The sequence below is a fragment of the Sminthopsis crassicaudata genome, chromosome 4 (assembly GCF_048593235.1).
Source record: "Sminthopsis crassicaudata isolate SCR6 chromosome 4, ASM4859323v1, whole genome shotgun sequence".
Classification (NCBI taxonomy): domain Eukaryota; kingdom Metazoa; phylum Chordata; class Mammalia; order Dasyuromorphia; family Dasyuridae; genus Sminthopsis; species Sminthopsis crassicaudata.
This window is the reverse complement of record NC_133620.1, coordinates 365774487-365787062: the sequence shown is the minus strand read 5'-3', so window position 1 is coordinate 365787062 and position 12576 is coordinate 365774487. Positions and strand designations below refer to the sequence as shown.

The 12576-nt window shown below is 35.5% G+C and overlaps 1 protein-coding gene across 11 annotated transcripts in view; it reads left to right on the top strand.

Moving 5' to 3' along the window:
* The window catches only part of TEX14 (testis expressed 14, intercellular bridge forming factor), a 196480-nt gene extending 183904 nt beyond the window's left edge, over positions 1-12576 (top strand). For 7 of the 11 annotated variants that reach the window (XM_074261933.1, XM_074261932.1, XM_074261937.1 and 4 more), the window contains 5 exons: positions 58-163; positions 3214-3306; positions 9591-9697; positions 11005-11062; positions 11484-12576. In XM_074261933.1, coding sequence (XP_074118034.1) covers positions 58-163; positions 3214-3306; positions 9591-9697; positions 11005-11062; positions 11484-11520 — 401 coding nt within the window. In that variant the 3' untranslated portion in view covers positions 11521-12576. The remainder of the gene's footprint in view (positions 1-57; positions 164-3213; positions 3307-9590; positions 9698-11004; positions 11063-11483) is intronic. The other 4 variants (XM_074261938.1, XM_074261936.1, XM_074261935.1 and 1 more) reach the window with 1 other exon arrangement.

Below are 12576 nucleotides of genomic sequence, written 5' to 3'. Positions count from 1 at the left end.
TCTTAAAACTTTAAAAAAATCTTTTACTATTCTGCTTAAATACATTTTTTTAATTAGCTCTAGATCAAAGGCATTTAGAAGAAAAGCTAATTGAAAATAAAGGAGAAGATGGCAGTATACTTTGGACCAAAGAAACTCTGTACCTAACAGAAGAGACAGACAGGTTAGTGAAGAAGTTGTATTTTCCTGAAACCTTGTGTCCATGTCACTGTATGCATGCCATATATTCTGTCCCTATAGTACAGAAGATTGAGGGACTTTTTTCAGTGCATTTTAGAGAGATAGAATACTATACAAAGGGGACCTAGAAAGCTAATGTGGTCTTAGGCTACATTATGAGAGGTGTGTCTAGAAGTAGGGCCAGAGAAATTATAGTCCCTATATTTGGCCTTGTCTAGAGCATGTCTGGACTATTATGTTAAATCCTGGATACCACATTTTATGAAACACATCAGTAAGTTGAGGCGTGTCCACTGGAGGGCATCAAAGATTCATTAATTATAAGGTAACTGTAACTGGGAAAATCAAGATAGTTTTCCTATTAGAGGTAGTACTTGAGTTCAGCCTTTAAGGAAACTAGGGATTTTAAAGAGGTAGAAGTGAGACGGGTAATTGTGAAAGACAGCCTGGACAAATGCATGCTATTTATAGAGAAACAGCAGGTAGGACAGTAAGGCTGAAATAGTTTGATAAAGGGACTTTATGAGAGTTACATATTCCATTATTCACTGAAAGTTCTCTAATATTAAAGAGGAGTATAGAGCTACTAGTTTGGAACACACACTTATGCTTTATTCATGGAATTGTCTTTGGGAAAAGAATAGAAATATCAGTTTATTTAAGGCTGAAAGCAAAAAGTCTTTTCAGTCAGTATTCATGGGCATATTTGACAAGAGCCAGGAGAATGGTCTAGGGTTATTCTCTCAAGTAAAGAATCAAGTTCTCCTAATATACCTGTGATTTTTTCTCTCTTGGGATTATATATGTGAAATGCCAATTCAGATTCTGTAGGAGAATCTGAATTCCATAGCTTTGGATTCAGGAAGCCCTAGGTTTAAAAATTGCCTCTGATGTCATTTGTGTGTCCTTTTACAGATAGATCCTGATTAGTGCAAACGAGTAGCCCATAACGTTGTCATTTGTATTCATATTTTACAGTATTTAAAATTTTAATTTTGTAAAATACGATAAATTAGTCTCAGCCCCATCCAATGGAAAGTCCACATTTAAATAATGGGATCATTTCAGGGAATTCATTAATTGGGACCTAACTGTTAACTTTCAGTGATCCCAGGCAACTCTTGAGTCTTATAGCTATGGCAGTGTTATAATCTGTGTTAATAAAGGGAGTTTCCATGTAGAAAATTATACTATTGAATCAGATTTAGAACTAAAAAAGAAAAAGATTTTGATAACTTTGAATACAAATTTTAATGGAAATATGGCATCTGTCTTCACGTATTTGAAAAACTCATGTAATTTTATTTTGTACAATCCAGAGAATAAAACTGTGAACAGTAGTTAGAAGTTGCAGAAAAGTAAATTTCGACTTGATTTAAGGAAAAACTGTAACTAGAACTTAGCTAAGAGTTGCTTGGAGGAAAGAGAAGGGTGGGTTTTTATGTAAAAGCTGAACTACCACTTAACTTAGTATGTTATAAAAGAGATCCTTTTTTAGATATAGGTTGGACTAAATTGATTCTGAGATCACTTTGAATTCTGAGATTCTGTGACTTAGTCTTTTTAGCTAAGGGAGAAACAAAAATGACTAAGACATAAACCTTTAAAGAGATTATAATTTCTTAGGGGAAATAATATAGGCACGAGGGACACACTCACTGTAGAAGAGACACTGCAAAGACAGTGTCAATCTGACATCTGGAGGCACTGGGGCGGGGGCTCTTGGTGAGACTAAGTATTCTCCATGTATTCTCCTAGAGTAGAAATCTACTTCTCCCATATCTACTTTGATCTACTTCCAACTTTTATCCCTCCTAAAAGAGAGAAAACCCTTCTTGACTGAGCATTTAGGACTCAATATTTTTCGTTGCTTGTTAATATTGTTGAAAGTTCATTGAAACTAAATACCAAAATCTCGCCAAATCTGTTTTTTTGAATGATACGTAATTGGAAGGAAAAAGAAAAAAACCAGGAGAGGAGATCTAAATTACTGAAAATTTTTGTAAATCAAATTGAGAGACTCAGAAAACATTCTCTAGGAGTCACTCCTAATAAGTGAACCAATACCATGGAGGTAATTAAGGAAGCAAGTTGGCAGCCAGTCTTTACTTTCCTTGCCTTTGTGGTGGGGATAGAAGTGGGTTGAAAGGAAAACTGTAAAGGAGGAATGAATTCACAGAACCAAAAATTAGTTAGAGCAGCTCTGCCCATATGAAGGGAGTTTGAAATAAATTCCTAGGTGTATCCTATAGTTATAAATAGAATTCATATGAGAATATGATAAGGTGTTCTTAATCATCTTCAAGATCTAGCCAACTTAAAAACTAGTCCCTCCTTCTTATTCCCCTCACTCATTTTTCTCCTCTTTCTCTTCTGTTTCCCTTTTGAATGAAACATATTTCTTCACCAAACTTTCATTTTCTCCCTTTCTTTGACCAGTTCAGATGAGGTCAGATTCAAGGATGACCAATTTGTCTGTAGCCCTTCCTCCTTTGGTTTTCTACTTTACACACTATTGTAAGATAATTTTCTCTACCTTTCTTCTTCCTTTTTCCCCTTAGTATATTTTTTCCTCCCTTTCCATTTTTTTCATTCTTTTAAAAATCATCAAAACAAAATCTTTTGTAGGTTTCTCTATTTTATTAGAAGGTTCTCTTCATAATCCGACTGGAAACTGAGGCCCCAGAAAAGGGAAGTGACTTATGCAACCTCACAAATAGCCAAGATTTAAACCCAGGTCTTTTGACTCCAAATCAAGAACACTATTTCTCTTATCACCATTTTACTCATGAGGAAACGTCTTTTCATGGGAGATATCACTCAGAGAGTAATGGCCATCTTACCAGGAATAATGTGGAAGCGATTCCTGTACTGGATGAAATATTTGACTTAATGGCCTCGTTTAAGTTTTCTTTGAACTCTAAACTTATATGGGCTTAGACTAGTCACTTCATCAATAATAAGTTGAACTATATGAACTCAGAAAGACATATAAACATTGAACCTGAACTTGGTCACTTTGCCTCTGGACAGGGCTCACTCTACTCTGGATGAGGAGTTGGAAAGATGGCTACAGCCATCTGAGAAGAGCCAGGAGCTTCAAGGTCTTACAAAGAGCCCTGCAAGGTTATTGCTCCCCACTAGGGGATTATTCACATATTATATTATGTGGGTCTGATTTTCATTTTTCACTGGTTATCTGGGGTCTTTGAAAAACTCGTCTAGTGAAAAGATTGCATTGTTGAAAATGAACAGATATCAATTCCAGAATGATTCTAGAAGTTAAGAAAAAAATGAGCATATTATGTATAAAAGTTGCCATTTAGAAAAAGAATGTGTTTGAAATTTGATTGGGATAGGATGGGACGAATTTGGAAGTAAAAGAGTCAGCTAAATCCTGATTTTAATGGCATCAGGGTTTACAGTTCTGGTACCATATTCTTGACTGGATACCTGTTTTGTCACAGGTAGAAGGTGAGCTCCTCATGAATTAGGATAATTTTTCTTTTGTCATTTGTTCCCCATTGAACACAGTGCCTCACATAGAACAGATGCTTAATAAAGATTTGTGGTGTTGAATTCTGGCCTGGGTTTGTCAATTAAAAAATAATCTTGGCAGGGCACTTCACTTCTTTGAAGTAGGTTTGACTACCCTCACCTCCCCTTCCTAGGTACCCTAGATTTAGAGCATGTAGAGCCTTTCATAACTGAGACAGTTAAGGGATCTAGCCCAGGTAATCATAGAAAAACCCAGGTTATCTAATTGCAGATCACTGCATTCTTTCTGCTATGTCATGCTGCCCCTTCCACATACTTTCCAAGGTTGTTATGAAAATAAAATTAAATAATAGGAATAAAAATATTTTGAAAAGTTAAAAGTGCTATACAAACATAAAGTGGTATTTATTAGTGATTGCATTATATATTTTTATTATTTTGACCAAAAAGGGATAACTAGTTAGTGTTGTAGAAATGAAAAGGACCTTAGGAGAAAAATGATTTGTCATCCTGGAGCATGTAATGAATGAAAGAAGGAAATGCTAGACATATTCATTAAAACCTTAAGACTTTGACTTAGAAAAAAGCTAGATATAATTTCATAATTAAAGAAGGTAGTTGCACCAGAGCTGCAAAGACTCATTTCCGATCTAAATCCTGTTGATACTGTCTAACTAAAATAGATTTGGTTTAAGAGAAATAGAAAGATCTAAAAATTGAATTTCTCCATAGTTAGAAATAATCTCTTTAAGAGGGAAAAGGGTAGGCAGCATTTCTCAATTTTGTGGTATTGTGTGATATGAATAAGGATTCTGTGAGAAACTTCAATGCTACACTCCAATTGGCTACAAATTTCATAGCCAATATGCATTCTTGTCCCCAAGAAGGGACAGGCTAGCCAGTCAGAGAACTGGACAGTAGAGAAAGCAGAGAAATAGAGGAGGAGAGACTGACAAAGTATTTGTTGGTAAGCCATTGCTGATTAGTAAGCACTTAGTATCTTCTTAGTAAAATCTTGACATAAAGGTATATTTTAAAGTATAGTGTGGCTTCCATTCTATTCTAAGTTCCCTGGTGTCAAGAGTGGGCATCCCTTCCTTCCTTCCTTGAGACTTATTGTCCCCTTATTATTATGATCTCCTCTATGGTAGGCAACGTGTTAGAAATACCATCAGCATATTTCAAACTAAAGTGTTCCATTACCAAATTAGTTTGGAGAGTGAATCCAAAGAAATCATTATGCAAAGAAAGTTGAGATCATTAATTGTTTTAATAAAATTGTAAGATACAAAATAAATCCAGAAAAATGAAAATTTCTACATGGCAGTAACAAAATACAGGAAGTAATGATTTTAAAAAAAGAGAATGTCATTTAAAATAACCACAGAATGCTGCAAAAACCTGGAATGCATCTTTCCCAGATACACACAGCATCACTGGAAAGAGAAGTCAAACATGTAGAATATGATAATAGACATACACAGGTATACACCTGGCCAAGGCTTCTGACACTATAGTGTCCTGCCACTTCATTTATGAGTTGCAAATGGCACTACCAGTGTGAATGGGGGAAAACTGTAACTATTATATCCTTGTAACCTAGCCTTTACCTTCTTCAATCTTGTCAAATGAACTGAGGGAGCTCAATTGATGAGGGGTCCTTTAGCCAACTCCCTATTGTACTTAAAAGGGAGAACTACAGCAACAAGAAGATTATTTGATGATCAGCTGTGATGGACTTAGCTCTTTTCAACAGTGGAGTGATTCAGGGCAATTTCAATAGACTTATGATGTAGAGAGCCATCTGCATTCAGAGAGAGGATTGTGGGAACTGAATGTGGAGCACAACATAGTATTTTCACCTTTGGTTACTGTTATCGTTTTGCTTCTTGGTTTTTTCCTTTTAATCTGATTATTCTTGTGCAACATGATAAATGTGGAAAAATTGCATATATTTAACCTATATTCAATTACTTGCTGTCTAGGGGAGAGGAAAGGTGAGAAAAAGGAAGGAGAAATATTTGGAACACAAGGTTTTGCAAGAGTGAATGTTGAAAATTATCCATTTTGAAAAATAAAAAGCTATTATAAAATATTATATATAAATATTATAAAAGTAAAAAATAATAAAAGGGATGACTTTTGGTAGAGGAGAGCTATATTCAGAAATAATGATGGGAAAACTAAAGATAATAAAGCCAAAATATGTATACCTTTTGATCTTGAGCTTGTACCTCTAGTCATGCACCCCAAAGAGTTTAAAGATTAAAAATAACCTGTATACATCAAAATGTTTATGTAGAAAGGAAAGTCAAGAATCATAAATGTGCATAACAGATAAACAAATTGCAGAATATACTGAAATATTTTTGTGCCACAAGAAACGATGCATATGAAAAATACAGATAGGAATGGAAGAATTTAAGTTCTCTGATGTAAAATGAACCAAACAGAACTAGGAAAACAATATATACAATGAGAATAATGGAAAGAGGAATCAAAAAATATATAAATAAATAATGTCCCTCCTCTCTTCCCCCCCCTCAAGGAAAAGAAAAATCTGTGCTATGCAATTATAATAATCAACCTTCTTTCTGGAGAAGAAGGAAAATGTACCTTTCCCCTTACTTAAATATGTCTGTAAGATAATTTAAGACTTGGGGCCAGGGATTAATTTATAAAGTGCAAACACCTCTTGGCTAACTCGGAAGAAATATCTAGTGGGGAATCTTGGGAAGAGCTGGGTATGGCTGGTGCCTCAGCAGGGACCACAGAAACTTTTACCTCTTAAGGATTGTGTGTGTAGTTAAGGTCTGAGTCTGAGAAGACTGAGTGACCCTGGGCTGATTGGGAACACCAGGCCTAGCTATACTGCAGGGACATGGCTTTGGGCAAGAAGGAACCAGCACTTGCAGAGGCAGTGGGGCCAGAACCTGGTACTTGCTGGAGAGAGGAGCTTTTGGAGTTCCGGCACAGAGAAGTCAAGCTTATGACACCACACCTCATGATTAGAGGAGTTTACATTAATACCTTTAAAAAAAAAAACTGATGAAGAAGAAAAAAATCTTACTCTAGAAATTTACTATGGGAACAGGGAAGACCAGGGGTCATCTTCAGACTAGGATACTGACGTTAAAAACATCTTCTACCCCAAGAGTATGTGAAATGTGAAATGGCTCCCTGCATGGAGAGAATCTTTAGAAAAAACTCAAAAAATTTGAAATCAAATGAAAAACATTGAGGAAAAACTGAAAAAAATCTAAGAAAATCAAGGAGATTATGGAAAAAAAAAAGTTAACCAGCTAAAAAAAGAAATACAGAGTCTCAAAGCAAAAATAATAACTCTTTGAAAATTAGAATTGGGCAAGGGGAAGCCTGTGAAAATATGATAGATATAAAAGAGTGAAAAAATAAAACAGAAAGAGGTATCTTATGAAAAAAAAAACAGATCTACAGAACAGATCAAGAAGAAAAGATATAAGAATAATTGGACTACCTGAAAGTTATGAGTAAAAAAGAGAACCGTGATACAGTAATGTAAGAAATAATCTAAGAAAATTGTCCTTGACCGATAGAACACGAAGGGAAAGTGGAAATATAAAAAATTTGCCCATCACTATCTCAATGATATCTTTTGTGAAAAACACATAGAAATATTATTGCCAAATTTAGAAACACCCAGATCAAAGAGAAAATCTTGAAAGAAACAAGAAAACAATTCAAATATGCTGAAGCTACAAGAATTGTATAGAAGTTAGCAGCAGCCACAACAAAAGACCACAGGTCCTAGAATCATATCTATCAGCAATCAAAAGAAGTAAACCCATGGCCAAAAATATATCCAGCAAAATTATAATATTGAATGAGAAAAAAATGGACAAACTTGCAGATTTTCAGGACTTTTCTATCAACCAAACCTGAATTTAACAGAAAATTTAATATATGAGCCAATATCAAAGATCAATTTCAAGGAACTCAACAGAGATTGTTTTTTTGGTTTTTTTTGGTTTTGTTTTGTTTTTTTTACATGGAAAATGTATGTCATGTTTAAGACATCAACAATATGGTAACTCAAAAAAAAATTGGGGCAAAATTAAGGTAAAAATAGTAATTATGTTATATAAATGAAATATATATATATATATATGTATATATATATATAATATACAATGAAGGGTATAGCACTCTCCAAAATCTAAGAAATGGATGGATGGATGGGGAAGCAAAGTGTGAGGGAAGACAAACAAGGGAAAGGATCCATGGTGGGGGGAGGTTAAGTAATAACAAGGTAAGTTAATGAGCGGAATTAAAGAATTAGCAGGCATAAAAAGGAGATGTGTATGTGGGAAAGTAGCACAATGTGCATGTGTATATCTTACATATGTGTATATAAATATATCCTTTCTTAACTATAGTCTACTTGGTAGTGGGGGTGGGGGAAAGAGAAGGACGGGATAAAAGGAGGAAAAAGAACAAAGAAAAAAAAGAAAGAAAAAAAAAAAAAAGATTTTCAAGGAAGTAAAGAAAAGATAGGCCCTCCTGAATATGATTTCTTGTACTAATACTTTCTCAAACTGGCAAATCCTCCTTGGTGTTTTGCTGGGCACATGACAATGTTCTTTTTTGTTTTATTTAGTTTTGTATTACTTTTCTATTTTTCTTATTCTGTTTTTTAAATTAAAATAATAAAATTAAAAGTACACATATTCAAAGATTACTCTAAACCTTTTTTAAACTTTGTGATGATTGTCAAATGTAAACATTTTTCAGAATTTTTAAGTTTTCTCTCTAAAATAGTCAATAATATTTGCCCTAAATACTTCACAGAGCTGTGATAAGGAAAGCTAATTGTGAACCTTAAGAACTATAGAAATATAAATGATCCATTAATTGAAATTGAAGTGGGTTCTGATATATACCTGGTCACTGGACCCAGATGGCTCTGGAGGAAAAAGTGAGGCAGGTGACCTTGTACAGCCCTACCTCACCTGAATCCAAATCATATGCATGTCATGGTATCACCTCCTTCATGTCATGATCCTCTGTCGAAAATGAAAGATTAACAACAGTAGTGGAAAAAAGACTGTTTTTAAGCAGAGGATCTGGGTTCAAATTCTGCCTAACACAATTACACCTGCGTGATACTGGACAGTTCAGTGTCTCTGGGCCTCAATTTCTTCACCTGTCAAATGACATTGTTGAACAAGATGGAGCTCCAAGAATCCAAAGACCCTTCTAGACTCTAAATCACGATTCTATGATCCGTGAAAATTTTCAGAATCTTCAGTCTGTTTTACTTTATTCTTTTTTGAGAGTATTTTTTTTTCAATTACACTTAGAGTTTTCAGCATTAATCTTTGTAAGATTTTGAGCTTCAAATTTTTCTCCCTTCTACCCCTAGTCTCTCCCTAAGGCAGCAAATATTCTGATACAAGTTATACACATGCATAAATTAAGTATCTTCACATTAATCATGTTGTGAAAAAAAAAAAGATTCGGAACAAAAGGAGAAAGCCATGGGGGGGGGTGGGGGGGGGGAGGAACAGCCTAACAGGTGAAAATAGTATACTTTTGATTTGCATTCAGACTCAATAATTCTTTTTCTGGATGTGATGAGTATTTTCTATCATCAGTTCTTGGAATTGTCTTGGATCATTATTGCTGAGAAGAGCTAAATCTATCATAGTTGTTCTTTATACAATGTTGCTTTTACTGGCTACAATGTTTTTCTGGTTCTGCTCAAGCAGCTAACTCTCACTTTAGAAAGAATTTTAGGAGTGAGTCTGAAATATTGTAATGTTGAACAAGAAACTGGCTTCTACTCATAGCCTGATATTGTATACTTTGCCCTTTGGGTATTGCTCTCTTGGCTCCTTTTCTCATAATCTGATATCAAAATCCTTTTATTGAAGGGAGACAAGTATAACAGATCAAGAAGTTGGTGAAAAGAAGAAAAAGGGGGAAGAAGGGACCAAAGCAGAGAGAAGGAAAGCAGACTGCTTTCCTGGGAGCCCTGAAGGTACTTTTCTTTTAATAAGTTCTATTTAATGCCCTATGTCTTGAGGAGTAGAGACTTTATTCAGAAATAGTTGCCTGCTGGTGACCAAATTCATGTTGCTTTTGTTAATTTATATTGCCTCTCATTTGTGGGGAAGGCATGTCATTAACACCTAGTTCTGCTTCTTAAAGTAAGCTGTCGGTCCAAAATGAGTTTGTTTTTGCATTTGAATAAGGACAGTTGACAGAATGTAAATTTTTTATTTTTATGTCTGCAACTCATAAAAGGATAGCAGAATCAATCAAAATGGCTGATATGGAACTAAAATGGGGGGCACATGTTATAGAAAAATCTTCAACTCACTTGGACTTCAGAACTGCTTTAGAAAACTTTTCATGCCTGTGACACTATTTACAAATGACAGAGGTTCCTTTCTGGCAACAGATCAGCTGTTTGATGGGAGGCAGGTTCATTCTTTTCAGGTTACCATGGCATTAACTAATTCCACATAGCTCATTGCTCCTACAAAGAGAAAATAGATGCTGTGAAGTATAGAGACCTGAGCAATATTTTAGTAAGTCTTTACCTTAACAAGAATGACCTGCCCTGGGTTTGGTTTATGTGTCCCAACCTTTGAATTTCAAATCCCTCAGGGGAGCACATAAGTTGTTTTTTTTTGTTTTTTGGCTGAGGAAATCTGGGTTAAGTGACTTGCCCAGGGTCACACAGCCAGGAAGTGTTAAGTGTCTGAGGCCAGATTTGAACTCAGTCCTCCTGATTTCAGGGCTGGTGCTCCATCCACTACACCAACTAGCTGCCCCCGAGCACATAAGTTTTTGCAAGGCCTCTCTCTCATTACATGACTTAGTGTAATCAGTAAGCAAACAAATCTGTTGGCTGAATAAATGATATGGCCTATGTTTATACATATTACAGTTTTTCCAAAGTACAGAGCTGCAGTTGAAATGAATATTCATTTAAAAACTGTATTGAATTCATAGCAATTTTCTATAGTATATTTTCTCAATCAATCATACAAATCCAGTTTTTAGCATGAGTCCCTGAAATGTTTTGTCTTTTAAAAATAGTCAATATACAATAGCTATAAATAGATTAAAAATTTAAGGGTTAGAGTCCATTACCTATAGTTCTAAAATGAATATTTTTTTAGAGGGAGGAAGAGAACGCTACATAGCACCAACTACAGGCAGAATAGTCTGACTCACACTAGGGTGGCTGAGTTGCCACTGTCCTGTTTTGAATACAAAGATGTTTAGGGGTTTTTGCTGGGATTTCCTGCTCATTTCGTTGTGGTCTACTTGTTCCAGATCAGGAAGAACTGAAACCTGGTTTGTGGCATCGCCTGGGTTGGACCCAGCCATCCAGGTAACTTGGTGTCAGATGCATGTGTATTTTAAGCCCCCCACTTTTATACAACATTAGCAGAACTCTCAAAAACCACCTGCATTTGGAGTAAGCATGTTAAGAGAGGTGGGGATTCCAGCATTGTATTATATTTAAAGTTTCTGTGGTTAGGGCTAATGAAAATGAAAACTGACAGCTGAACTCAGCATGGGTTGAATGAATAATAGAGAGTGGTTTTGATTATAGTTTTATTGGTGCTCTCCAGAGGATGAGACAGAGGCTATGCTGTATACCTCACCACACAAGTTTCCCTAATGATGCACATCTCTTTTTTTTTTTTTTTTTTTTTTAATCTCAGTTGAGTAGAAATAATCCATTTGTAATTTATTTTAAAGTAATTTTTTATCCCCTCTCCTTTCTCTCCTTTAAAAAATGAACATAGGATAATCGTTCTGGATCAGAGCAGCACCTCAGACTAATCTGAATTAGATAGTAGATAAGTTTCCGGTATGTTTTTGTGTTCTCCCTGTTGCACACTCCCTGCCTCTGGTTGGCTGTGATCCTTACGACCCTCATCAAATCCTTCTGCAGTTGGTGGTGCTTGGATATAACTCTTCACTAAAATAACAGACACGGGGGATGTGCCTGGATCCATTTGCTGGTGCATAGAGCCTTGTTCTTTAGTCTCAGTTTATTGGTGAGAGAGTATTTGGGGCATAAAAGGTTTTTTTTTTTTTTTTTTTTTTTTTTTTTTTTGTGGGCCTGTAAATTCAGTGCTATTCCTGCAGTGGCTCCTGGTGGGATGAATCAACCATTCACTGTTGGTTTATGTATCATAAATGTTCCCTGTGTTAGACTAGTCTGGTTTTCACTATGTAAGATGCTACTGCTCTGCCTGCTTATTCTAGTTATGCTGGTACCAAAGAGTGGACACCTGAAGTTTACAGGGGCTTCAACGCAAAGAAAACCCTTCAGTTTATATTTTGGGAGATTGTCAAGTGAAGAATTGGTCACTGTCCCACATAGAAAATGGAAATCAGCGTTTTATAACTGAGACATTGTTTTTGTTTTGAGTTATTACTCATTTTCATATTGGTTGTCTCAAGTTCTGGTTAGTATCCACTTAACAAGCAAAAAGGTTCAGTGCTATTCCATATGTAGCCTGGAGTATGGAGATGTGGAGGGACTGAAGTATCACAGGAGAGGGTACAAGCTCCTCAAAGGAAAGACTGAGCTATTACATATTTCAGCACTATATAGCTCACATTTGATGTCAAAATGAGCTAAGGTTAACATCTCCAACATATATTATAATTCATTCTCCTGGGAGGTGGGCATAAGTACCCTGGGTACATGTTATTAGAGCATGGTATTGCCTTTACTTGCTTCCACTTTATGTTTGAATATGAGCTGTCAGCAGCACTGACCAGATAACCATCTGTCTTGATGAAAGAGTGGTGAAATTTTCAAACTTTGAATGCTACAAAGAGGCAGCTATGAGAGTACAAAATAAATGGAAAGTTTTTATGCAAAAA